Source organism: Patiria miniata, unplaced genomic scaffold (genome assembly GCF_015706575.1).
Source record: "Patiria miniata isolate m_02_andy unplaced genomic scaffold, ASM1570657v1 HiC_scaffold_19, whole genome shotgun sequence".
Taxonomy (NCBI): domain Eukaryota; kingdom Metazoa; phylum Echinodermata; class Asteroidea; order Valvatida; family Asterinidae; genus Patiria; species Patiria miniata.
Window position 1 is genome coordinate 8586115 of NW_024037057.1, and position 27144 is coordinate 8613258.

The 27144-nt window shown below is 40.9% G+C and overlaps 1 protein-coding gene across 3 annotated transcripts in view; it reads right to left on the reverse strand.

Moving 5' to 3' along the window:
* The window catches only part of LOC119725657 (dynamin-binding protein-like), a 42570-nt gene that overhangs the window by 2287 nt on the left and 13139 nt on the right, over positions 1-27144 (reverse strand). Inside the window, exons 2-24 of one of the 3 annotated variants that reach the window (XM_038197145.1) lie at positions 24159-24452; positions 23178-23303; positions 20591-22918; positions 20019-20222; positions 19308-19574; positions 18947-19026; positions 18581-18719; positions 14287-14450; positions 11922-11990; positions 9542-9665; positions 9145-9236; positions 8855-8910; positions 8600-8693; positions 7980-8085; positions 7377-7507; positions 7149-7253; positions 5547-5678; positions 4810-4971; positions 4050-4157; positions 2909-3091; positions 2333-2512; positions 1195-1396; positions 439-560 (exon numbers count right to left, since the gene is read on the reverse strand). In XM_038197145.1, coding sequence (XP_038053073.1) covers positions 439-560; positions 1195-1396; positions 2333-2512; positions 2909-3091; positions 4050-4157; positions 4810-4971; positions 5547-5678; positions 7149-7253; positions 7377-7507; positions 7980-8085; positions 8600-8693; positions 8855-8910; positions 9145-9236; positions 9542-9665; positions 11922-11990; positions 14287-14450; positions 18581-18719; positions 18947-19026; positions 19308-19574; positions 20019-20222; positions 20591-22918; positions 23178-23303; positions 24159-24444 — 5460 coding nt within the window. In that variant the 5' untranslated portion in view covers positions 24445-24452. Of the gene's footprint in view, positions 1-438; positions 561-1194; positions 1397-2332; positions 2513-2908; positions 3092-4049; positions 4158-4809; positions 4972-5036; positions 5124-5546; positions 5679-7148; positions 7254-7376; positions 7508-7979; positions 8086-8599; positions 8694-8854; positions 8911-9144; positions 9237-9541; positions 9666-11921; positions 11991-14286; positions 14451-18580; positions 18720-18946; positions 19027-19307; positions 19575-20018; positions 20223-20590; positions 22919-23177; positions 23304-24158; positions 24453-27144 lie in introns of those variants that run through there. The other 2 variants (XM_038197146.1, XM_038197147.1) reach the window with 2 other exon arrangements.

The following is a 27144-nucleotide window of genomic DNA, read 5'->3' on the forward strand; positions in this document are numbered from 1 at the left end:
TAACATACCATTATCATACTTATTGCTTGGAAAACCATAAAACCATACAGTGGTGGAGCGGCTTGGAGCAGTATAGGGAGTAACAGGCAGGGCCGTTTGGGGTAGTTAACCAACAGGCAGGGTGGTTTGGGGCAGTACAGGGAGTAACAGGCAGGGTGGTTTGGGGCAGTACAGCGAGTAACAGGCAGGGTGGTTTGGGGCGGTACAGGGAGTAACAGGCAGGGTAGTTTGGGGCGGTACAGGGAGTAACAGGCAGGGTGGTTTGGGGCGGTACAGGGAGTAACAGGCAGGGTGGTTTGGGGCTATACGCGAAGTAACATGCACGGTTTGGGGCAGTACAAGGAATAAAAGGCTGTGTGATTTTGGGTGCTTGTTGAAGTTAAACTCTTCAAATCTTCCTTTAACACGAGAAATAAGATCCTACTTGGGCAAACTGACCTGTGCTTGTTGCTGCCTTTGTGTGAATGCATTCCAATCGTCATCGCTACCGTAACCTTCTGGGCTCGTGGTTTCACCGCCCACAGCTTGAAGAATGGCAGAGGGAATGAAGCCTTGTGAAGCTGGGATATAAAAAAATATGTAATTATTTTTAAGAGTTAAACTTCGAAATTGTGGGAATCTGCCCCTTTTACATCTTTCGTGAAAACTATGAAAAAAGTTTGAAGCATGAATTTTATTATCTTGGTATCTTGGTTGGCTCTTTTCCTAAGGACTCCGCAGGGGAGTTTTAACAGGAGACCAGAAACACTTGGGCAAACCCTTCTCTTAGCAAAGAATGTTACTGGGTTCTGTTACGGTGCATTGCATTACACCACACATGGGACCCACGGCTTTACGTCCCATCCGAAGAACAAAGCAATAATGGTTAAGTGCCTTGCTTAAGGGCACAAGTGTCCGTCCGGGCTCGAACCCATACCACTGCTGCTTCTGAAACACCAGAGCGTGAGTCCGGTGCTCTTAACCGCTAGGCCATGACACTCCATATTCGTCTACCAAATCTCAGTAAAACCAGTCATACAAACATCAACTGAAAACAATTTTTTTTATTCAGGGATGTCAATGGCTCATACATTTCTGCAGGAAATGTTTTAGGAAAACAGAGTACGTAGATACATTTGTAGGGTGCCAATATTTGAAGCTTGAAATCCTGTTACTAACAGTGTTTAAGGTCAAACCCAAGACGGTTAGACTCACCTCCGTTGTCCACGTACCACTTCTGCCCGCTTCCCGTGGGATCCTGCTCCTTAATGATGCCCACAATCTCCCCCTTCTTGACAGACATGTCCATCGGTTGCTGGGAGTTGAATTCCGTTGATACTTGGTAGACCCTGTTGGCCGGGTACCGGGAAGTGATGCTGGCTTTCTGTTTCTCCGACTGAGAGCCAGGATCAGGCCGCTGTGAAGGTAAAAAAAAAAAGTATAAACAGAGATAACTCAACTCTGTTCTTCCTTTTACCTCTTTTCTCCTAAGATTCCTTCTTGAAATCACGTTACCTTTTACTCTTATTACGGAAACTCTTTCTTTGTCTCATAGAAGTCTCCCCTAACAGGTTGGGCACAGGAATAAACTAAAAATAAAGTCTGTCATGAGCTAATGTGGCCCATCAGGTCGACGTTAACTCCAGTTTCAGTAGCATGGAACGACTGAGAATATTTCTACTCCCCCTGGATGGGAAGCTAGTCCATCGCAAGTTACTCCCCAGCTAATGCCGGTACCCATTTATACTCCTGGGTGGAGAGAGGCAAGTAGTGGTGAAGTGGCTTGCCCAAGGACACAACGTATGACCAACAGCTGGATTTGAGCCCCTGACCCTCTGATCACGAGCCACAAACCCTAACCACTAGGCCACATTCTCCCACAGAAGTAAAAGAAACAGGAAAACACTCTCTGATTCTTTGAAATCTTCAAGGTTTTGGTGGATTTTTCAGGGTTAAAGACGTTAAACTACAACACTATCTCTTTCAAGGAGGTTGCAAAACTGCTTGAAAGCTGAAATGCAATGAGGGTGCCGTTGGTTTTCGGCACAGACGAGGAATTCTGAAGATTCGTGAGAAACCTTCTCAAGTCCTAAACTGTTCTCCATGGTTTGTTTTGGAGGAATTTGGAGATAGAAGAGAGTAGACCTCCCCAATTTTAAAACATGGACTTGCGGTCACTTGAAAACTTCAAAAACAAAATTTGCACCACCACCTTAATGAAAGTACGAAGTATTTTGCAGGAATCAAGGTGATTCCAAGCCAAAATGCCTAGGAAGTTAATGCAGTAATGACTTCTCAAGACATAAGATTAATGGAGTTATGACAAGTTTAAGAATCCAATGAGTTGACTCACCGGTGCACTAGGCGGCGGTGTGGGCTCCGAGTTGGTCCCGTAGACAGAACGCCGGTCACCCTTCTTATCAAGACTCTTAGGAACAAAGGAGAACTTGTGCATGTCCTCAACGGCCGCCATATGCGAGGTCTCAAAGGTCTTCATGATGTCTGAGAGGGAGCTGGACTTGACGATAGAGAGCTGTTGAAGAACATCAACAATCTCACTTTAAAAAATAATAATATATATTAAGTGTAATGCTTATATAGCGCTTTATACCAAAGGTCTCAAAGCGCTTCACAATTATTACCCCTGTTCATCAGGCCATGAGACCAGTTTTTGCAGCAGCTCGAGATCAGCGCGTTCTGGTCTCTACCTTCACAGGTACCCATTTATACTCCTGAGTTGAGAGAGGCAATTGTAGTAAAGTGTCTTGCCCAAGAACACAAGCACCATGTACATGTACCAAGGCACATGAGTCAAACACCGTAACCATTGGATCACAACGCTCCGCAAATAGAAAATACAATTATTTCTTTAAGTGGTAAACAAGAATTTATTTCAGTAATCTCGATGAACTCTTTGTTTGCCACTGACCTCAAGTAGGGGGTACAGCTTCTTGAGGGTCGAGTTGATGTGGTCTCTCTCCGCCTCCACAAACGACACCACGCAGCTCTTGAAGAGCGACAGACCCATGTCGCAGAGTTTTGGCAACTCGTCCTTGAGTTGGACGTTGAGGGCTTCGTAGTTCTTCTTGGCAACGTCTTTCTCATCTTTGAGCTTGAGGAAAAATCAAATCAAAATCATTTCAAATGAAATCAAGTCAAAGTAAATGAAGGGCCAAATATCTTTCTCATTTTTGAACTTGGAGAAAATCAAATCAAATCAATTAAGATCAATGTAAAATCAAAGTCAAAGTGGGACGTACTGAATCACACTTTGTTTATCAGAGGCCATCTGAGACAAGGTATGTCCAGCGGAGTCAACTTAATCATGTCTGAATCACTCAAATCAAATCAAATCAAATCAAAATCTATTTCCACAACATGCACGTGATGCAGCCTATCATAGAGTACCTGTGCTTGAACATGAAAAACAAAAGGTCATCAAGAAAACGATCAGATTGGGTTCTTTGAATGCAAACTGTTACATTCATTGTTCATTTTATTCTGTTTAATGACACACTAAAAGGGAACGACACAAATTTCTAAGAACAAGAACTACTTCATGCAGTGAGCGAACAACATGCAAAACACCATTCATATACATGAAGTACCATTATTTACATGTAAACATTTTTACATTTACTAAAACAAAACATCACATTGTATACTTTCACAGAAAACTGTTTTATTTCATGTGCGATGTATATTTGCATATATTTTCCATAGTACACGTCTTACGGATCAGGTAGGTTGCTAAGAGACGAAAAAATTCTGCGATATTAACAAGTGAAATCCTTTTACTAACTACAACTACATGTATAAATATGCAAAAACATCATTTTATTTATTTTTATGAATTTTAATTATCATTTTACAAGGGTGTATATTTCTTGATGCATACCACAACTCAACTCCAAGATGGACCCCAAAATGGACCCAAACCAAACGAAAAAATAAATCACAAATCCATGCCGATCACACGCATGCAAGACTTCCCCACTAAAACACGTACACAATCTATCAGGACTACAGCACAATAGTGACGGGACTACGGGTGGTGACGGATTGCCAACCTCCTCCTTCCTGTGTTTCTCCTTGAGACGTTTGTGACTGCCGACCGACGTGGCGTCATCGTCGCTGTCTTCCAATTCCTTCTCTTTCTCCTTGTCTTTGCTTTTGTGCTGATGGGGTTTTGCGTAAAATAAAACTCACTTTGTCTTTTATGGTTTCATTAATGAGAGGAATTACGAGAGTACTTAAATTTAACTTTCAGGAAAAACCCCAAAAACACCCCCCCCCCAAAAAAAAATGACTTAACATGAAAGAAATAGGGTAGGGGCAGGAATGAATTGGGAATTATATTGTAAGAACTGGGTAGAGAAGAAGATGTGCGATTAGAAATAAAATTAAATGAAAATTGGCAAAAAATGGATTGCGAACTGAAACGTAAAAAGGTAGAATGTGCAGAGGGGTTTAGAAACAAAACGAAACGATAGAAGTTCCAGCGGTTGGAAGACAACAAGTGACCCGCATATCGCGTGTGTCGCCTTTTTCCGCGGTGTGATCGATCAAAAACTGAACCGAAACTTTAACAAGTGTCTCCCAAAACTTTGTGTAGGCGACAAAAAAATTATTATAGATGAAGAACTGAATATTCAAAAGATAGGTAAATTGAGGGGTTTAGAAACAAAACAAAAAAAGATATTAGAGGGTTTACAACCATCCTGCTAGACTTAAACTTCATCTAGAACTTCAAGGGTGAGAAAAAAGAGTGAAAGTACCAAGTAAAGAAAGAAGAATTTCAAAAATTGGATTAGGTGTTTTTGAACCAACCTGTTTGACACGGTCTTTATCCTTGTTCTTTTCTAGCTTTTTGCTGTAGCTGTCGTAGTCTAGGAGTTTATCGTATCTCTTGTCAATCAGCTTGTGCGGCCCTTGGAACATGATCAGGAGACCATTGAGAGGGGAGATGACCCTCTGCTGAACGAATAACGTCTGTTGATTGGAGGAAAAGATGATAATTAACTCCCTCATGCATATTCATGAGTGCATGTGATAATTTCATTGGTTAATATTCAAATATCTGCAAATATATGGATCAGGAGAACGTTGAGAGGGGAGATGACCCTCTGCTGAACAAATAACGTCTGTTCATTGGAGGAAAGAGGGATAATTGAGTAATCATGCATATTCATAAGCACACCTGGTTATTTCATTGGTCAGTATTTAAATATTTGCATAGATATGGACATGAACAGTAGACCGGAGAGGGGAGATAACCCTGTGCTGAACAAATAACATCCACTCACTGGAGGAAAAAAGTGAAAATGATGTGCCTCATGCATATTCATAAGCACACCTGGTATTTTCATTGGTCAATATTGAATTCTCTTCAAAGATATGCATATTGTTCAGTACAAATAGGCAGAACTCAGTGGAGTACCAGTCACAAGCAATGTATATTGCACGACTTTTTGGCTGGTAACCTGTTTCTGCTTAGCACATATTTTTGTGCTCAGCAACTCCGGAGTTCTCTGAAATGCTTTTGCTTTTTGAACTGTCACACTTACGTAGTCTTTGTAAAGTTTGTTGGCCAGATGACGTTGCACTGCTTCGTATTTGTTGACTTCGTGTAAGTTGGACTGGCTGGCGTAATAATCGGAAATATCGCTGCCTACGGCTGCCTCGGACGATGTTGCATCCTGGGAAAAAAAAACACATAGCAAAGGTTACCTTTTTCGCATGGCTGATAATGCATTGTAATGGTGTCCATATTCCGTTTCAGAAACATCGAATCATAAGAGTCCAAAGTTGAGATTATTTTCACCTGGTTTTGACATCTAGCACTTGTGTTACAGACAGAATTGGACACTTGTAAACAAGTCTAGTAAACTTTCCTTATTTGCATAATTATGCACAAAAGCACTGGCATTTGTGTTGCCTGAGGGCGCCGTTTGGTTGGGTGTGGTCAGCTCCTTGGACATGCATGACCATATGCATAAGTATATGCTTTGTACATGTGCACACCTATAGACACTTTCATGGATGCTGACAGGCCTTGACATCACCCTTTTATATGTGACATCCCTTTGGAAGCTCAGCAAAAGTAAGTTTACTGACATTTATTTGGTTATTTTATGATTGTGATTAGAGATTTATTTTCATAATTTAAAAGTAGGGAGTCCAGTGGTTTGGGCCGTATATCTGTAACCACGCAAAATTAGTCAATTTCAAACCGTGCTAATAAGTATCAACACGACTATAAAAATACAAAAAGTATCCTGATACCGAGAGGAATACTGACTCCTCTAATCAAAAACATTTATTCAGAACTTTGCATTCATTTGGATGGAAAAAATGAATTCTCAACTAGCGCTTTCCATATCGACAGATTGTGCCAAACATTACCGTGTGAGTCGGCACTTTGATTTAAACCACCGTGTAAAATTGAAATATACTTGATAAATCATAACTGTTTTTATCATAACTTTATAAATAAAAATGGTACAGACTAGTACAATCGTACCCAGAAAGTTTAGACTTTTATTAAAAGAGTGGTATAAAAAGAAATGATTAAAAGCTCGCCGCACCTTTCTGCAAAGCATTGTTAAAGGTCGGGGTACAGAGGCGAAACGAGAGAATTTTGTACAAAGCGAGACGCCATTACAACCAGACTAGTCTACTACCGCATGTTATAGTATGCTGATGGCATCGGTGCCAGACTTGCATGTAGTCTGGCACACGGTAACAGTAATAACGCATGCACGCATGTTCCGTGTTGCTGTGTCGTGTGGAGCGGGATCGGCCAGTGCCAGACTTTGTCTGGCACACGGTATTAACAGTGATAATGTGGGGACACATAACTTTGAACATTTCTCCTGCCAATCATCTTCATCAATTTGTGTTTTTTTTTTTTGTTAACATATGCCGTGTTTTTGTATAAAATTTGAGGGTTAACGACTTAATCTTTTTGTACACCTGTATGTTATTATGCCTGTACAGCGCATTGGGGTCTTGACGGAATGCGGTTTACAAGAGTGGTTTATTATTGTTATTATTATTATTATTAATTGTCTTATTATTATTAATTGTCTTGTTGCACTGAAACCCATGAGCGAGTATTCCTTCTTTGTGGATGAAATGTTCGCAAACATTCACAACAGTGGACTCACCTTGAGTTGTTCCAAGTAGGCGTTGACATCCTTGACGTAAATCCTGATAGTCTTCTCTAGGTTTTTAAACCTCCTTTCCATTTGGTCAAAATCTCCGTCTACAGTCTGCGATGAAGGAAACATCAGAAGATTCACGGTGAAAAATATGACAATACCTTTTCCCAGTTTTTCTGGAATTTACTTCTTCATCTCGATGTCAAAATGTTACCTCAGTTTAAAAAAAAATACCTGTGTGGTGAGACCAGTCATCCGCGTGAATCGTTCATTGATGCGTTGGGATTTCTTCTTTATCGAGTGGAAGGTGAGTTTGCCCAGTTTGTCGCTGATTGCTTCTTGGCCCGGACGTCTGTACTTCATTACTGAAAAGAAACGTTTGAAGAAAACAAAAATTCTTCAACCCCACATTTCATAACATGCAAGCCCTACATGTAGACTTTTCCGAGTCCTTTGTCCTCTGAAATCCACATAATCAATTTTAATACCCATCCTATTCTCTGTACAATGCAATTACTAGACTTACCAAGTCCTTCTTCGTCTGAGACCCACATATCTCTAACTCATCCCCATTCAGCATACAGTGTAATTACTAGACTTACTAAGTCCTTCCTCCTCTTAAATCCAGAAATCTTTAATCAATTCCTATTCCCTAGAAATGCAATTTCTAGACTTGCTCAGTCCTTCCTTTTCTGATAAACAAACACCGAACTAAACCTACCCTGTACTCAACTTAATGCAAAACCTCAACTTTAATAACCAAGTCCTTCCTCTTGTAAAATCTACTATTTGTATTACCACATACTATACTCCATACACTGCAAGTCCTAGACTTACCCAAGTCCTTCCTTCTCTTGAATTCATTGATGGCTTTGGCTACCTCCATCATCGTCTGTATGGCTTCTTGTAGGTTGGGCTTGTCTGAGACACTGTCGTCGGTATACTACACCAATGTAAGACAATTTAAATAAACTTAAAATCGCAGGTTGGCGTTGCTGTACTTTCCTTGCCTTCCACCGCTGTGACCCGGGTTCGATTCCTGCCTGGGCCAATATGTGGATTGGGTTTTCAGTCTCGACTTGATTCCATGAATTCCCCAGAATTCTGCTAATAAGTTTTTCCTCCCATCTCTAAAACTGAGCATTGCTTCATTGCTTACTTTCAATGGGTGTCTTCGGCCTGGAAGCTACTGTGCATCGATGCCTACGAAAGAATTTTTAGTTTCATTACCCCAATTTTTTTTTTTACTATATTAATAAAATGGTTTTACTTGCAGGTCATGTTGATCTTTCCTGTGCATGAACAGTTTGTGAGTAGAAAATCAAGAGGGATGTAATGAGGGACATACTGAAAAGCGAAGATACATTTTGCCCCAGATTGTAAGCCTCAAAGAGAGAAAGGTTTGGAGGGGTGGTGGGGGAAGGGGGGAGGGGTGAAAATATTCAAACTGCTCATACCTTGTCCAGTTCTGTGAGGAGTAGTTGATACTTGAGGATTCTCTGGACGGGCTTGATGAGGAACGACGCCAGATCCCAACAGTTCGTACTTTGCCTGGAAGAAAGAAAAATTCCAAGGAATAAAGATATTTTAAAGCAGCAGTTTTTACAAAGAAATAAAATAGTACAAGTATTGTTCCCTCTTAAAGGACGGAATATGAAAAATATGATAAAGTGGCAAACAGGTGCGAGATTTTACCGACGGTCCAAACTTACCTGACAAGCTCTAGACCCTGGTTGATGTACTCTTGAACCTCGTCATTTTCCTCATACTGAAAAAATGCAAAGAGAAGGAAAAAATATCACAAAATATTCATGTTGCCCTTCACTACAAGCCAGACTACTTTAAGGAATTCATTGAAAAATCTCCAAACCTCAATCTTGGGATTTGTTTCTACAAAATGTCCCCCGTTTGGAATATTTGCACCCCTCTTCTTTTTAGAAATCCTTAAAATTCCTTTTGGAGGATGAAGAATCAATAGGGGATGATATAAAGATGAAATTACCTTTTCCAATAACGTAGTTGCATCGTCATGGTTACGGCAGTACTCGGCGTACACCTTGTGCAGGTCGTTGCTATACTGCATAAACACTTGACCTGAAAGTCGTTACATGAATATTTATAAGCAATTTAATCTGAGTCAAATTCAATTAAAAATTAAAATTTACTCATCTACAACCAAAGAACAAAGTACCTGTAGTCACTCTAATAGACCTTTTGCATTGCAGCCATTCCTGAGGTACACGCCTCGGTTCCACAGGGATACGCATGTGCATTCATTGTTACTGAATTCAAATAACAAAAATGCCTCAAACATGGCCGCAGAATTGAAAGTGTCTATGCCAGAAACAAAAGTCTGAAGTCACAACAAACATGAAAATTCTAGGTTGAGATTGACTTACCCACCACCTGTTCCTCCGGTGCTTTCCCCTCGGTCGTCTCTTCAAGATCCTTCAGGAACTTCTCGGCTGTCTCGATGACCTGCTCCATGTTGCCAAACAGAATCTCCAGTTCCAGGCCTTTGGTCTGCAAGGTCAAAGGGTTAAAGGTCAAAGTCTGGGTCAGAGGTTAACGTGAAACAATAGCTGACCTGAAGAATGCGTTTCATTTCAACTGGTGTCCCTCTTGCAACCCATCTTAATGTTAACTGTTAACAGAGAGACGTGCAAAACAACTAACAGAATTAGTACAAACAACAAAGCAAGAAAAACTTAAACTTTCTGTTAGTGAGTTTGCTTCAAATATTTTAGTAGAAAGAAGACCTTGTCAGTTTTTGCTTTGTATCCACTAATTTAAGAGGTTACCATGGTAATCCGAATGTTTAATTCATGATTTTGCAAAGGCTGGCTGACTTAAAGAACATCTTGTCTATAGTGTACCTTCCCGCATGGAGGCTCTGTAAAAAAATTGTCAAAACCCCCCCCCCCCAAAAAAAAAATCAATCAAATCGGTACGCTATGCCCCCGAGCCCAACAGACTTTATCCATTCAATTGGCAAATTTTGTAACATTAATAATAACAATAATGTGGTGCATATAATAGCACTTTATACCAAAGGTCTCAAAGCGCTTCACAATTATTACTCCTGATCATCAGTCCATGAGACCAGTTTCTGCAGCAGCTCAAGATCAGCGCAATCTGGTCTCTACCCTCACACGTACCCATTTATACTCCTGGGTGGAGAGGGGCAATTGTAGTAAAGTGTCTTGCCCAAGAACACAAGCACCATGATCACTGTTGGGGTTCGTACCCTAACCACCCTAACCACTGGACCACAGCGCTCCACATTAAGCACTGTTAAGTTTTTAAGTGTTCGTGATTTTGGGCAGTTCATGCATCATAAGCACTCAGCACCAAGACTCTCCCCATAGACCATTATCATGTTGCAGCCTTTTGATTTTTTTCCCCATTCAAATCAATGTAACCAAAGCGAGGCTGGAAGGAAGAATAGTCTGGTTCCTTTTTGCACAAAAATCATTATCATTCAGTACTGCTATTGGATACAGGGAACATGACTGAAATGGTGGCAGCATGATAAAAGGTATATACCCCGTTCCTCCTCAACACACTCCTCTGTTAGTGTTGCTAAGTCCCTCATAGCAAAAACAAAACCTGATGTACTGCTAAAAATTATAGTTAAGTTAAATCTTAATTCAACACCATGCAACCAAAGTCTGTCAAAAGAGACAAATCGTTAGATAAGAAATTAGCGGGAAAATGCAAGTGTAGGGCATGCAATCAAGTGTGCAGTTATAAGCAACCTTTTAGTCCGAAGAATCCACCTCAGAGAGAAAGTATTCCAATTAAAAACTACATCTACAGAGATATGTGTTAAGCATTCAGTGCAAAACATGCAATTGAAAAGGTGTATATAAATATAATTAAAATTGTTAAGTTATACATTTTAGTGCAGATGTGAAATTGATTCTGTAAGTATTAAATAAAAAACAGAAAAGCAGTATTAAAATAAACAACATTATGGGGATTTCCATTTTCATATTATTATTGGCTTTTGGCAGAATCTTTACGACAGCTTTCATAATACCTTGACACTTTTGATAATGCGCTTCCGCGACTATCACAGCATCGGTTGAGGGTTTCGCTTTCGGCATTCTCTTGTAATTTTTCCCTTCTTTTAATTATGAAAAAGGTGGCGTGATTGAGAATTTACCTGTTTCTGTTGAAGAGGCCTTAAGCAAAGATGGCCAAATGGTATGTACATGTACAAATGTATATGCATTTTTGGTGGACGACCTTTACGATTGCTTTTGAATTATTCAAACAATAATGATTTGGAGGAGTGATTTTGGTAATTCTGGCAAATGACACTGGCAGTTTTGGTGAACGATATTGGAAATTTCAAAATGTCAATTTGTTTTCTTCATTATTCGGAGGAATGATTTAAGTTGATAAAACTTTGGGCCGTTCTAGACATTTGGGCAAATCTGGACAAATGTTAATTTGTTATACTTAAAAATATTAATATTTTAAGAATTTTAATTTAAAATGTCAAGGTTAAAGGGTTAATTCTACTGACTACAACTTGTCTCTGCAATAGTATGAGGGGTAAAAAATGGTTAAAAGAAGCAAGAAAAAGAACCCTGTCCAAACAAAATGAAAATTTTTAAGAAGTCTGCAACCTGCAAAAGTGTAATGAGTGTAAGTTGAGTCTCCCTGTTAGCTGTGAGAACAGAGAGAGTTTGAATTTCAAGATGAGTAAAAAAAGAAAAGAAAGATGATGAGTTTTGGAGATGTCTTGAGAAAGATGCGGGATGTCAATACCGGTTTCTTCTCGCCGCTTCTCTCAATCTCCTCCAGCTGTTGCCGGATGAGAATCTGGCTGATGACGTCCTGGAAACGAGAAGAGTTGCCATGGCAACGACACACATCAAACCACAAAACAACAACAACACAACCAACAAACGATTCCGTAAACAATGTTAATCCAAGCTGACCACTTTTGTGGGAAGCTTTTTAAGGCTCAACTCACATTGTTCATAGATTTTTCTTCAACAACCGTCCCCCAAAATATATTTACTACAAAATGAGATAATATTCCCATTTTGTATATAAGGCCAAGTAAAAAAAAAAAAAGTTTCTCGTCCGGGTTTTTGAAAAAAAGGAGGAAGCGGGGCTTTTTATTTTTTATTTGTTTCAAGATGACCGCCATTTAAAAATTTCCTGCAACCGTTGGTGTTTCCACTGTTCAAAGACACTTTTAAAATGAAAGACAAGTTGGACAAGAGAACTGAACATATTTAGTGTCATTTAGGCTTGTATTGGTCTACTATTTATTTTCCGATGAATTTGTGGACTTTTTCGGTGCTTTTTTATTGCATTTTTCAAAAATAAAAAATAATAAAAAAATCCAGGCGGCCTCCAAAAAGGAAGCGGGCAGGGACGAGAAACATGTTTTTTTTTTACCTCGCCTAATCACTCCCACACACATCAAAATACATTCAAAATCCAAAGCAAACCAAGAAATAAATGTTAGATTGTCTACAAATGCGCAAATGCACAGGCAAGCTACTAATACAGTACGTAATGGGTTTTACAAACAACAAAACTGATACCAAATTTATCCATATTTCCTTCCAAATTCAAAGTAATGGAAGATACACATATGCCATAAATTTGCAAAAATACAAATCTGTCAAATATTATACGAGAGGAATGTTCAGGAAATTATCATCAACACGGAAATTATCATATCATCAGTCACACCATGAGAGACATTTTAAGAATAGTTTCCGCACCACAAAGTAACATATTAGGGATCATTAAAAATGGTGCAGATACGGGATATGTATGCGGCTCAGTAAAACTAGCTGGTTACATGGCCATTTTGTGTGGTCTGGAGCATTGAATTCGTGGTCTGCGGATAATTCTGCGGGTTATGGGTTCGAGTCCAGCCTGTGGCTATGGTGTGTGTGCCCTTGGGCAAGGCACTTTGTCACTCATTGCTCCCCCCCCCCCAGTAAATTGGTTACCTGTGAGGACAGAGATGATTATTGTGATTGAAATAGCTTCCTTGCGCCTAACAGGCAGCATCGAGCTGTTTACTCCCAGGGAGCTGAGATGGTATTTGGAATGTTTAAAGAGGTTGTGGAATGCTCGAAAACATTTCCGTCATTTTTCGGGTATATGTAGCCTAAGGTGTGATGAAATAAAAAGACTATTGGTTCTGTCATGAAATGAGTACAAAGGGTACTTTTGAGAGCTATTTTTCAGGTCCTGTTTCGACCCGAACGTGCAATTTGTGTAAAAGTCGTCGTTGCGGGCAGCAAACAAAACACAGTAAATCGTGACGTAATAAACAGGACTCGTTTTATGCTACTCTGCATCGGGAGTCCTGTTTATTACGTCACGATTTACTGTGTTTTGTTTGCTGCCCGCAACGACGACTTTTACACAAATTGCACGTTCGGGTCGAAACAGGCATGACAGGACTTGAAAAACAGCTCCCAAAAGTACCTTTTGTACTCATTTTATGAAGGAAACAATATTCGTTTTTATTTCATCACACCTTAGGCTACATATACCCAAAAAATGACGGAAATGTTTTCGAGCATTCCACAACCTCTTTAATTAGCCCAACGATCAGGGGTAGCAATAATGTAAAGTGCTATAATCTTAGTTAAAAGCGCTAAATAAAAACCTGTTGTTATTTTGTCTACATCTCGATGTATAGATGCAAGATGCATATTGTCTAATAATGTGCCAGATGAAATACATGTAGCTATGCAAAACGGCGATTAAGGAAATAACTTTTTCGAACCACATACGTATCCCGTACGCGTACGGTATCTAATGGTTCCCGTGTATACAAAGTCTAGTGACGAACCATCACCTTGTACTTGGTGGTGCAACCAACAATAACTTTTAAATAAGCTTGTTGAAAATTTCCATAAAATTTTGGTACTGAAATATAGCAAACTCCTTCCTTTACCTGTTTGTCCTTAAGAACCATCATGAAGCCTTCTTGGCACAGTTGATATCCCGGACGTAATCTTGCTCCGTTTTCACCAACTCCGTGATAACCTTTTCATCACTTGGTCGTGCAACCAACAATAACTTTTAAATAACTTTGTTGAAAATTTCCATAAAATTTTGGTCCTGAAATATTATAGCACACTCCTTCCTTTACCTGCTTGTCCTTAAGAACCATCATGAAGCCTTCTTGGCACAGTTTGATATCCCGGACGTAATCTTGCTCCGTTGTCACCAACTCCGTGATGACCTTCTCTCTGAAATCAGCCGCCGTCATCTTGGATTCAGGGGCGGGGGTGGGCCGCACCTCTTGCAGTTGTTCTGTTTTTAAAAAGGGGAGGGCAACAATTATTGATCGTATTGATTATTAATGTGGCCTGACGTTGCGAACTTTGCAAGTTCTTCTTCAGAGGCTAAAACTGTTTTAGCCTCTGAAGAAGAACTTGCTAAGTTCGCAACGTCAGGCCACATTAATTTTTAGATTTATATATTTCAGGTCCATCCAGTCAGTAAGCAGTTTGCAGCAGTCTTCCTTTTTTTCACGTATTGATTATTGGTAAATGGCGTTGATTGGGACTGATAAAAAAGATGATCAATTAATACAGGTTAGTGGTGATAGTTTTGGTATTCTTGAAAGCCAGGCCTCCTTTTGGCTTTGGCTTCATCTCTTGATTTATACATGTATGCCCATGCCGAGCCACAGTTCCCATGTCAGAGGCCGAAAAATGTTCTGAAGCCAAAGCTGGACTTGAAACCGAGATTTCGAAAACCCCACGTGACTGATGGGGATGACAGTTATTGTAATGGTGATTGATTATATATTGATGATATTGGTACTTAACAAAAAAAATTGAAGATTTTGAACACTGTTAATGTAACTGCTGTTATTGGTGTTTTTGACATTACAGTGAATTTTCAAAATAATTTTGAAGTTTATGAGGGTGAGACATTTTGGTCCAGCATGGTCTTTCACAAAGAGAGTTGGGAGAAACAGTTGATAAGCCACATGTGTAAGAAACAGAGGAAGGCTTTAACATGTTGACAATTACTGATCTGAATAAAAGACACAATGATTTGGTGTTGGGAAAATATCAGGCTTTAGAAGTTAATTTAAATTCCATCACACAGCATGGACTATAATCATATTTCATCATTTGTTCCACTTACAGCAGTCGACTTCAAGTGAAAAAGAATTTGGAAAAACTGCGCATTGTTTGAAATGGACTAAAAATTCTATGATCAAATGCCTGCTATATTCTGTATCTCTTCAAAACTCACACTATACGGTTTGTTTTAAAAGCTGAAAGCAATGTCACTGTTAACTTCCATCAAATTAATACAGTTGGTTAAAAAGCCAAAATAATAATTTTCTATAAATCACTGAAATAAAAAAATCTACCTGCACATATGTCAATGTACCACATGGCTGCGCTTGCTACGACCGTCAACAAGATTTAGTAGAAATTAAATCCAACAGTATAACTGTGTAATGTACACGTCCGAGTACTTCATCAATTCTTTCAGATGTGTGCACATGTATTTTGCAAAACTGCTTAACCTATGATAGTAACACCCCCGTATCATTATCTCTGAACTCTGACCGGGTAAACAGAAAGTACAGCCTTAAACTATAAAGTGCACAGCTGAATTATCAGTTTCTAAAGTGCAAATCCAAACCTCTAAACAAAAGTCTTGTTTGGGGTATCTACCAAGCCATTTTGATTATCAGTAACAATTTTTTGTTCAAAATAAATTCGTTACAACTTTGTACTTGTATGCTTCGCTAGTTTTTCAAACGTTGTTTAAATTAAAGATCCTTAAAACCAAAACCGTTCAAGATTTTTTTTTCTACTAAAGCAGTCACTTATTGGATGTAGTTCTTTGTACTTCGATTAAATTGAAACATAATGGCAGGCTGAATAGAATTAAACCTGATCTGATTTTGGAGGATTTGGCAGTTCATTTAATTGTCTATGATTTAACAATACATAGGATGGAATTGCCTTGGGGAGATGTACATGTAAATCAACATAGGTTTTGCCCTCCACTGACGTTTAAACACTGTATACTCAGTGTATTACCTCCCGAGTGAAAGTTGGAAAAAATTACATGGGTGGGATTCAAACCCACGACCTCCTGCTTTCTAGCGCAGACATCTTACCACTCGACCACCGAGCTAACGGGATCGGTTGGCTGGTTCAAATCTGATGTACATGTAGTTAATTCAACACGGATGGCATGTATAGTGCTTCAGAAACACGATTAAATATATAAGGTCAGGAACTTTTGTAAGCAGGAACTTTTGTAAGAACTTAGCTCAAAAGTATCTCTTGTTCTTTTTTTTCTCAATTTAGAATGTACAGCGAACAAAACTTTGTTTGGCTTCAGATCATTTTTGGAAGTTCAAGAGCGAATGATATCATAGCATCACTTTATTGAATGCACACTGTACAATCATAACAAGGAACTATCAATAGAGATAAACTGCATGTCTGTTTTTACAGCTACTCGGTATCGTTCATAGTTGATAAAGGGTCAATAAAACTGGAGCTGGTCTACATGGTCTAAGACTTTGTAAACGGGAGTGCGGCCTAGTGGTTAAAGTTTGTGACTCATGATCAGAGGGTCAGGGGTTCGAATCCAGCTGCCGGCCATACGTTGTGTCCTTGGGCAAGCCACTTCACCCCACTTGCCTCTCTCCACCCAGGAATATAAATGGGTACCGGCATTAGCTGGGGAGTAATCCTGCAATGGACTAGCATCCTATCCAGGGGGAATAGAAATATTTCTCAGTCGTTTCATGCCAAGGAAACAGGAGATAAACACCGGCCTGATTGGCTATTTTGGATCGTGACAGAATTTATTTTAATAAGACTTTGACATTCTCTGGAATGACGTTTTCATTTTCGATATGAAGAGCTCAATACCAGGGGAATTGTCTTGCCCCTCAAGGACAAAATAGTCACGTCTGAAGAAACCAAAAGTGAAAAAAAATACGAAAGTAAGTCTACACTAACCAAACATTTCGTTTCTACTATAAACAGGATGTTACGTTGTATCTCGAAGTACCGGTACCAGTAGCTACTGAATTAATCTAGGACTTTATCATTCAAAAGTCTTGAAATTTGATCCACTATATATATATGATACAACACAGTGGATGCATTTTTTGTTAACAGTATTTTAATGGTTCTAACACAGTTTTAGGAACACTGTCAGTGGCGCTTCCAAGGGGTGGGCCTCAAGGGCTTGAGCCCCCCCCCCCCCAAGAGGTTGTAATTTTTAAATTTTTTTGGTAATTGTTTTGTTTTAGTCCCACGATTTGACCTTGGTGATATGTATGTGGCCTATTTAGTGTAGTATAATAGGGGTGTATATATATAAGTGTTGCCACCAACATCAAAATAGTCTTCCCCCCCCCCCCCAAAAAAAAACCCAATTTTTTTTCGGCGGCCAAAAATGTCTAAAAAAATTTTGAAAAACACATTTGAGCCCCCCCCCCCCCCCAGCTAAATCCTGGGTGTGCCACTGAAAATCGTGCAGGAAATGGACATTTTTGGAAAGGGATATTCACACATTAACCACCCAAATTTCACAAAATGAAATTTCTGTATCAGGTGTTGGGGGGGGGCGGTGGTATACATCAACAGAATATTGGAAAACTATATTTAGGTACAACTACAAATGGGCTAACAACATTTAGGTACAACTATATTGATCCTTCTACAACAAAATCTATCACTTCACTGGGGTTACAGGCCAACCTACCTGACAAGCCAGCTAGTTTGAGAATCAAAAGTAATTAAAAAACAAAAATTTTAACAATGAATAATTTAAAGTGTGTTGCATTAAACAGTCAAATCACTTTGATCACAAATGCCTTAGATAGCTAATTAGTATGAAGTTGTTGGATTGGACATTTACGAAGCAGACTTTCGATTTATACGGAGCCACAGTCCCCCAAGTCAGGGGTCCTTAAATCTTGAAGCTTGTGCCTGGAGCCACAGCTGGACTTAAAGCCATGATTTCATAAACACCTTTCCCATTAGGAAGTGTATGCAATTATTTTTGTTCAACTGAGGGCGCTGTTTTCATTCTGCAGAGTATACTTCTGCACAGACATTTACAATTTACTTCAGAAGATAAAATTGGACACAAAAAGCGCTGAGAAAAACAAATCTTGTAGAGTTAATATCGAGCAATCACATGTATTTATGGTACAGAATTTGGACAAATATGGTAAATATCTGATGTTCAACTGTAACTTTATCCTCTAATATATGTTCTACATTCCTGACATTTCTAGAATTACTTTGAGAATGGGTTTTTAGAAAATATTGATTTGAAGAATGCCTCGGAAGAAAATGAGATTCCGGCATCAAAACAAAATTACAGCCACTCCCTCCACCCCCCCCCCCCCCCAAAAAAACTACATTGAAAACAAAATGTACCTTCTAAACTTTGCATTTCCGTCTGCATGTTCTCAATGGTTCCGATGCAGTCAGTCAACTGCTGTTCCATGTCTTCAATCTCCTCAGCAGTGGCTGCCTGCAGCATCTGCTCATAGGTTTTCTTCTGCACCTGTTGTACCTGTGGTTGGAAACAGCAGTTGAGGAGTTACCCCAAAAAATCTGAGTTTTGTATTCTTAGAAAAAGTGACACGAATTATATAAATACTAAAAGTTCTAGTATCTGATAGCTCCATCCTAGCACAATAATTCTCTTTTCTGCTATTTAGGAAAGTTCTGCCACTTTTATTATTTTTTTCAATTTGTCCTCAGTTCTTCACTCCATTTGGTCAAACTATTTCCACTCACCGCGATAGCTTCTTTCAACTCTGCGATACTACCCTGTAATGCATTCACTGTTTCCTGGGTTTCCAAATCCAACTGGTTATCTGGGAACACAAATAAACGTCAAAAACAGTTCACCGAAAATTTTCTTAAAGACACCAAAACACAAAAAAAAACCACCAAATTGACTAATAGAGGAAAAGTTGAAATCGGAAATCATCTAATTTTGTTTCCTAGAAATTAACCCTTCCTCTAAAACATCCTCAAAAAATTTCCATATTTAAAGAGAATTCTCTCTTTTTGTTTAACTGTGTCACACACACTACCATCTACATGTACCACAGACTCTAAGAAATGTCGAGCTAACCAAAACAAAGTTACTCACTTCCTTCTGGTCGTAGTTTCGCCAGGAGCTCATCCTCGGCCGATCGGTGTCCCGGTCCAAACTTTGGAGGGGCGGGGCGTGGCGGCATTGCCTTCTTCTTAGGGGCGGGTTCTTTCGGCCTCCCAGGAGCCGTTCTACTTGGCTTCATCTTTGACCCTGAAGCAGGGCTACTACTGGTCGCAGGGGGATCTAGCCCGAGTCCGAGGATATCGGCAACCGGGGCCGAGCTTTCGGACGTCTGGGTGGTGGATGCTGGAGGTGGGGTGCCTTAACACACAATACAAGTTGAGTTGAGAATAATAAATTTTTGAGTAATGTACAAAAGCGAGCTTAAGTTGAAAAGCCAATGGCAAATTATGTGAAGCTAAGCATCTGTGACTGCACAGGATTAATAATCCTACAAAATGTACAATATGGGAAGTCAGCTTGGCGTAGTGGTTACTTTCCTCTCCTTCCAACTCTATGGCCCGGGTTCGATTCCTGCCCTGTTCTGCCTTTGAATTGGATCTTGAGCCCCTACCTGATTCTCTGGGTTTTCCCAAGAGCATTCTTCAGGTGTTTTTCTCCCACCTCTAAAACTACAATTTCTTCGTTGCCTTCTCTCTACAGGTTTCTTCAGGGTTGCGAGCTACATTGCTTAAGGCGCTTTTGAGGAATACTTGGTTTCATTACCAAAAATAACTAAAACTAATTTATGTCTGTTAGGCATACCTGCGAAATCATCAAAGGCTCCGTCCAGCAGGGATGCAGTCTGGTCTGTCGCTATGGCGACCCCATCAGGCGGAGGTGGGGGTTCCCTGTGAGGCATCCCGAACAGGTCGTCGTCTCCGTTGGCCTCAAACTTGCTGGGGTCAAACATCTGCTGCACGCTGGCTTGGAAGCTACGCAGATCCTGCTGGAACTGCTCCCTGTCGGCTGATGATTGCGAAAAAAAAAAGAAATACGGATTCATCAGTGAAATACACAACCTTTAACTCTAATCCTCCAGGGAATTTTTGGCTAGAAACCCTGCCAAAGGCAGCAACATGCAACACTCGTCTAAATGACAAGCCTGCCCAGTGCAGTAAGATCCATCAGGTCAAAAGTTGGGCAAAAGGTCAAAAGTTGGGCAAATTCAGCCCTATATGGGTTCCATGTCCTGTTCCATGTACATCCCAAGTTTAAGATTATTTTTATTTAGTTTGGATAAAGGCTTCTAAATGATTCTGAAGCCAGAGATGATATAAAGATGGAGACAAAGTCATCGTTGGGAAATTTAAGTAGTTCAAGATTTGGATCTTTACCTTGAGTGTTCTGGTCCGGAGGCAACTCATAATCTTCAGAGGAGCTTCCACCTTCTCTATCTAAGCTCCGCCCCCTCGGTCTGGGAACAGCGCTTTTTGGGTTGAATTTTCTTCGACTCCTCGGCGATTCCACGGTGGATGCTTTGATTTTGGACTTGGTTGGGGGAGGAGGCAGCTTGAATGCTGTTGGGGCTTGGAAGTCCGAGTTGGAAGGTCGGATGCTAAAGTTGATGTTCTGCATTAGGTAGTCGTCGGAGAAATCCGATGCGACACTGTCGTCACGGATGAGATCCACCGGGCGAAGGCCGAGAGGATTTTGGCAGGGAGGGTTAGAGGTAGGAAGAGGGGGTGGCAGCTGAGGTTTGGGGGCTGGGGTGGGGGCGAGCGGCTGGATGGTTTGAGGTACTGATTGGGTGATAATTGGCGGTGGGAGTTGTGAAGGTGGTGGGGCGGTGAGGGGAGGTGATTCCGCCTTGAATGGATTAGGGGATGGTTGGCGAGGAGGTAAGGGAGGGGGTATTTCGGATGAAGAGAGCTTGTTCTCTGCTGAGAAGGGATTTGGAGAGGGTTGACGAGGAGGTACGGGTGGAAGGGTTTCTGGGGCCAACTCTGCCGAATCAGTTGCAGAGAAGGGGTTGAATTTCGGCTTGCTTGGCTCGGAAGTTGGGGGACTAGAGGAGGCATCAACTTCACACAGAGCTCTGTCCAACTCCTGATTCACCTGCATGGGTGTCAACAGGCCTTGCTTCAACTTGGGCGATTTGGGAGACTTTGGGGAAGTCGGGGAACCAGACGACCCCTGACTACCGGGCCGGGCGACGCTGTGTATTTTGGTGGTAGTGACTGGGGCGAAAGGCTTGGCTGAAAACAGCTCGTAGCTGGGTTTCTTTTGCAGTGGGGGTTTGGATGTAGGGGTTTGGGAAACGTTCACTGGGTCGAGAGGTGGAGGAGAGAGTGGGGCACTGAGGGGGGCTAGGATGGAGGTGCTGGGTTTGTCCATGGGACTCATGTCCATCAACGAATGGCCTTGAGCACTTTGGGCTTCGTCGGCTGATTTGATATTGCTGAATGGATTAGCGGCGGATGACGGTTTAGCGGCTGTGCCATCTGGCGGGGACTGCTTGCTGGCAAAATTAACAGGCCGGTAAGCACCCCCGCTGAGTTTGAACCCAACCTGGTCTGACGTGGCCTGGGGTTTCAGAGGCTGTACGTCGGGGAGTATATGTGGGGATGTATCACCTGGATTGTCAGCTAAGGGGTCAAAGCACAGGAGATCGTCTATTGCAGAGGGGGCTTTCGGTTTTTCCGTGGACAAAACTTTCGCAGATTTGGGCGGCAGTGGAGGTTTGGCGTTTGCGTCTGGCTTCCCCGTTGTTTCGGGCGGGGTGGAGAATATGTCCAAAAGATCCATGTTGACTGAGTTTGTTGCTGACGAAGCTGCGCTTCCGTTCTGGGTGGCAGGTGAAGGCGTTTCCTTGGGCGGTAGAGGCGCGGGTCTCTTGAATGAAGGGGTTTTCGGCTTGTCTAAGACTTTCACATAGTTCACCGGTAAAAAGCCAGTCCTGCCTGAGGGATGCTTGGCCTCGAACCAATCAGCATCCACTTTGTCGATGATGGTAATGACGTCCCCTTGCTTCACTCCGAGGTCTTGATCCGTCACAGCCGAGAAGTCGAAGAGAACCTTCACCCGTTTGCCTTTCCATTTCCCTGCTCCTGCCTTCAGGTTGTTGTTGTTAGCACTGCCTGAAGGCACCGGGAGGGTTTGGGGTTTGGAAGTGGAGGAGGAGTTACTCGCAGGTTTCTCAGGCGGGACATAACCCTCAGGAATATCCACCTGGATTTGGACGTAGTTGCTTGGGAAGATGCCCACGTTACCGCCCACTTCTCCTTCAAGCCAGTTCTCATCAACTCGCCGTCGGAGGGTCACACGGTCACCGTCCATCAGGCTGATTTCTCCCGGATGCTCCGCGGTAAACAGGAACGTCGCCTTAGCCCACGGCTCCCCGCTATGATTGTTTGCAATCTTCGGGCTTCCCGGTGCCGACGATTTCCCACCCTGCATTGCACTTTTGAGTCTTTCATTAACAGCATTGTAATCAACAGTATCTTTCCCGACGTCCGATGACGTGGGCGGTTGAACAGCAATCCCCGGTTTGAGAATCTCGACATTGAGTGCCGGCAGCGTCCCCGTTTTCCCGTTGAACGTGCCCCTGTACCAGTCCTCGTCAATTTTCTCGACGATCGTGATGATGTCGTTCTTCTGGAAGCTGAGCTCGTCTTGTAACTGGCCTAAGTTGTCCCTAAGAGCACGCGCCTGGAGAATATCACCTAGAATGCCCAGAAATCAATGCAGAATTAGCCAAATACATTGTAAAACTTTTACCCTTATTCGGTTCAAAAGGTCATTCTGAAATGGACATTCGTAAATTATTCATGCAAAATTATCTAATTATCTACTCAGCAGCTTTCATGTGAAAATAACACTACTGTAATATTTTTCAATGGAAAATGGGTTTTTGCACAATAACAACTGTTCTTAACGCATACTTGAGGTCCTGAACACTACTTGACTGCTTCATTAGCCTACCTGGGGTGGACGCATGTTGCGTAACCTCTTCACTGATGTAGGTTACGGGAAAGATACCGGTCTCATTGCCTAGTCTTCCCTCCAGCCAATTGTCATCGATTTGCTTTGTGATTTCGATGACATCGCCTGGGTAGAATACAAAAAGAGGAAACTCACCACACACGTACGTTGTTTTAGTTTTGTAAACTTTGTTTCCTTGACACTTGTAGGTTATTTATTGAAGATATTCATTTGTTTGTATTCTGGGCCCAATTTTATAGAAAAAAAAAACCAAAAAACAAAAACTTGCTTAATATAATCATGTTACCGATCAAAACTCCATTCGATGTACATTGCTTGTGATCAGAATTTAGCTGTTGTTTACTTAGCATAACAATCGCATGAAATTTTGGTGGGTAACCTGATTATATAAGCAAAGTATTTTGTGCTTAAGCAAATTTTATTCTTAAGCAGCTCTGTAAAAATTGGGCCCTTTAACACTGTTGATCTGTAGCACGATCAACATGTAGTCTTCTCTCCAGCCGCCTGTGACCTTTGTTTTGCAATTTTGAAGAACTTGAACTGCATGCAAGAGTAGTTTATTGTAGGCAAAAAGCAGTTGTGAAAGGCTTCTATAAGTGGTAGTTTTAGTTTTGTAAAGTTGAAGGTTCCTTGTCTTGCCCGACTTTTCAAACAATGGCCAAAATGTCTGATATGAAACACAATTCGAAAACAAAGCACTTCAAACCATAATGATATGAAGTGCTGATTATTCAACTCTAGTTTTCGTCCAGAGTGCACTAGTATTTTTTTGTTAACTGCAAGGAAGTGTGTGCTTTTTTTATGTGGTTTTGCTTATTAGGCAATGGAAGCATAGCCCATGTCAGAATTACATGGCTACGACTTGGAACTACACATGCATCTATGATAGACATTGTAGCCACTTCCCATAGACATGTGCATTACTGCTAGCCATAGCCATTAACTGGGACACAGCCTTACCTTTCTTGAAAGACAAGTCGCCGTCCGCGCCAGCGTTGTACGTTTCCACGGAGACGACCTTCTGACCTCTGGCAAACCTCCCCGATGAGGACGCAGCAGCCTCGTCGACCACCAACTCCACAAAGTTGGCAGGGAAGGTTCCTGATTGGCCGTTGCAGGAGCCAATCAGCCAATCGTGGTCCACCTTCTGTTGGAGCACGATGATGTCACCGATGTGGAGAGGGAGCTCGTCTGGAGCCGAGGCGATGAAATCAAAGATGGCGCGGACCTTGGCACCCGGCTCCATTGGGATGCCTAACAGATGAGAAAGAAAAAAAGTACAATAAAATAGTAAAATTCCAGGGTTGATTGAAATACATACATACTGTACATTGTACAAAGTTAACAGTAAGAAAATTCTTACCGGTAAGTCATCAAAATATTATATGTGATGTGATCAAGCTAAATAAGTCGTTTGTCGCAAACTTTCATTTGGAGATTCAGGGCCATTTTATCACATCACTTCATCACATCTCTTGGTGTGCAGGTTTAAAAGCATGCAGTTTTCACAGCAGTGATGCTGAAATTGTTCTCTTTTCAAATCTGTAAAAAAAAAAAAAATTGACCAGGGTCGACACGACTCATTTAGCTTGATCGCATCACATAAGTGGTTGCATTCTTCAATATTTATTTCTACATCCCTTTAAGTCAAACTTGAAAGTGTAATCGCATAGCTGACCCACACTCCACTGTCTCTCATCCACTCTATAGCCGTTAAGCAACGTTCCGCAACTCTCGCTATATTTTATCTCCCCAGAATAAACACTTCTCCAGCCCTTCCTGCTAGAATATTCATGAGTTGTCACAGACGCCCGCGTCGCTCCTAGCCATTTTGTCTTCTCTCAATCTCGATCTCTCACCGACTCGATCCGTCTTTCTCTCTTGAGATACATCGCTGATCGTCTTCTCCTATCTCATTCCTCTCCGCTCTCAGGGCAATCCTTTTTTCAGGGCCACTTGATTTTATCTTTTTGTGTCTCTTTTCATAAACAGGGGCACTGTCACAACCACAACCAGAACTCTATACCAGGGAACATTGTTGGGGAGACATACAAAGGCGGCAGCAAAAACTTTTGTACCAGGGTACATTATTTCCTTAAATATTGATCTTTTTCTCAACTATGATGTACATGTACATGTTCATGTTAATTATTTCCTTGGACATTATTCTTTGTATTTCATTATCTTATTGTGTTTTTTTCTCGTGTGTCCTAGATTGTATTTGGGCCCAATTATTTGCGTTTATCTGTAAAAAAAAAAAAAAATATTGTGGTGACTGATGAGCCTTTTTGTGGCCTTTGCAACAATAACATCATCCAAATAAATTGTGGGTTTTGCCAAATTCAACATTGGCAAACCAAAACCCAATTCAATATTGGCAAACCCAATAATTATTCTACGTCACCCTGATGCAATTCCATCTTATGAATTAAAAAGATCATCTTTTGCACAAAACAAGGACCAATGAACGCTGCTCACTGTAAAGACTTAGACCTGTCATGTGGAAGGGTAAGGATATGACAGGCGCATTTTCTGTCACAAAAATGACCAGAACATGTTGTAGGTTCAACTTTTTCAGGGTTTCAGATTTTTCCAATAACTTAGATTTGAGCTGTTTTCTGGATTTTTCTTCTTCTAAAGTTAGCGGAACACATTGGGGGAAAAACTAAAAAAATTTGCTTGTTCTGGACAAAATTATTACCATATAATTTCATGCAGTTTCTGCCTCGTTGCTAATAGGCACTACCAGTGAGCGTTCGACAGACACAAAAAAAACATTTACACTACTTGATCTTTGATCACCTTATCCAAAATACATGTGAATACGAAACAAATGTTTCAAAATCTGAAAAGAAATTTTATATTTATTGGAAATAATTGCAAAGGCTTATTAAAGAGATTTAGGATATTAATGCATACCTACATGTAACTATGCACGCATGTAGTCTGAAAGATATCAATTGCCCTTAGTAAATTTTTCTAAACATCACAAGCTTTATACAGACATGACAGAGAAACAAGACTTTTCAACTGGGCGGCCTCTGCAAGCAAACACGCCAACGCTTGCCAGAATTTGTGTGCAATCAAGAGGTCTGATATATGCTTTAAGTTCATTAGGGAAATGAGGCACCAGTCTGATTAGGCTTAGGGATTAGCTCAATACAACCGATCCCTCCAAATGTCACCTAATTCACATCTTTCAGCTGCGAAGAAATTAAGGATTCAGGGTTATATATAATACATGTACATGTAGAAGAAATGGTGCTATCCACAATATCCAAATCTTGGTTTCATAATTTGCTTTTCGAGAATGACTGTTCTTCTGCAATGTTGACCTTTTATTTTATGATCTACCATGAATTTTTTATCAGATATGGTTCACTCGTTTTTGAACAAGCACGCAATTACACGGTGTCGTTTGAAACCGATCTGGCAAGGAATCGAAAAATTGGAAAGGTTTGACAGCCATTCACAGAATTTTGTTGGGGGAAGGCTGTTCATACTGGCAGTTTTTTGATGTGTGCTTATTCTTAAGTTTGCTCTTTGCATACAGCACACTCATTATAAAAGTGCACACGTACCGGTATAAGCCTTTTCGGAGTTCCAACTGCGCATTCATAACCTGTGACAACGCGCATTGTTTGTCTCAAATGGCCTTTGACATCATCGCGCCACTGACTTTACAAAAAGGCTGTTTGTGCATTGTGGGTACTGTCAAAGGGCATTTGAGACAAACAATGTGCGTTGTCACAGGTTACGAATGCGCGCAGTTGGAACTCCGAAAAGGCTTATTGGCTTGAAATGGTGCCCTTGTGTGACATCAAACCAATATGGTTGATGTCATTAACTCATTGTTTTAATTATTAATACTTACGGCAATGTAGTATTTAACAAAAATTGAAAAGTAAGGTTTGACAGAATTATACACATGTACATGTTTACACAG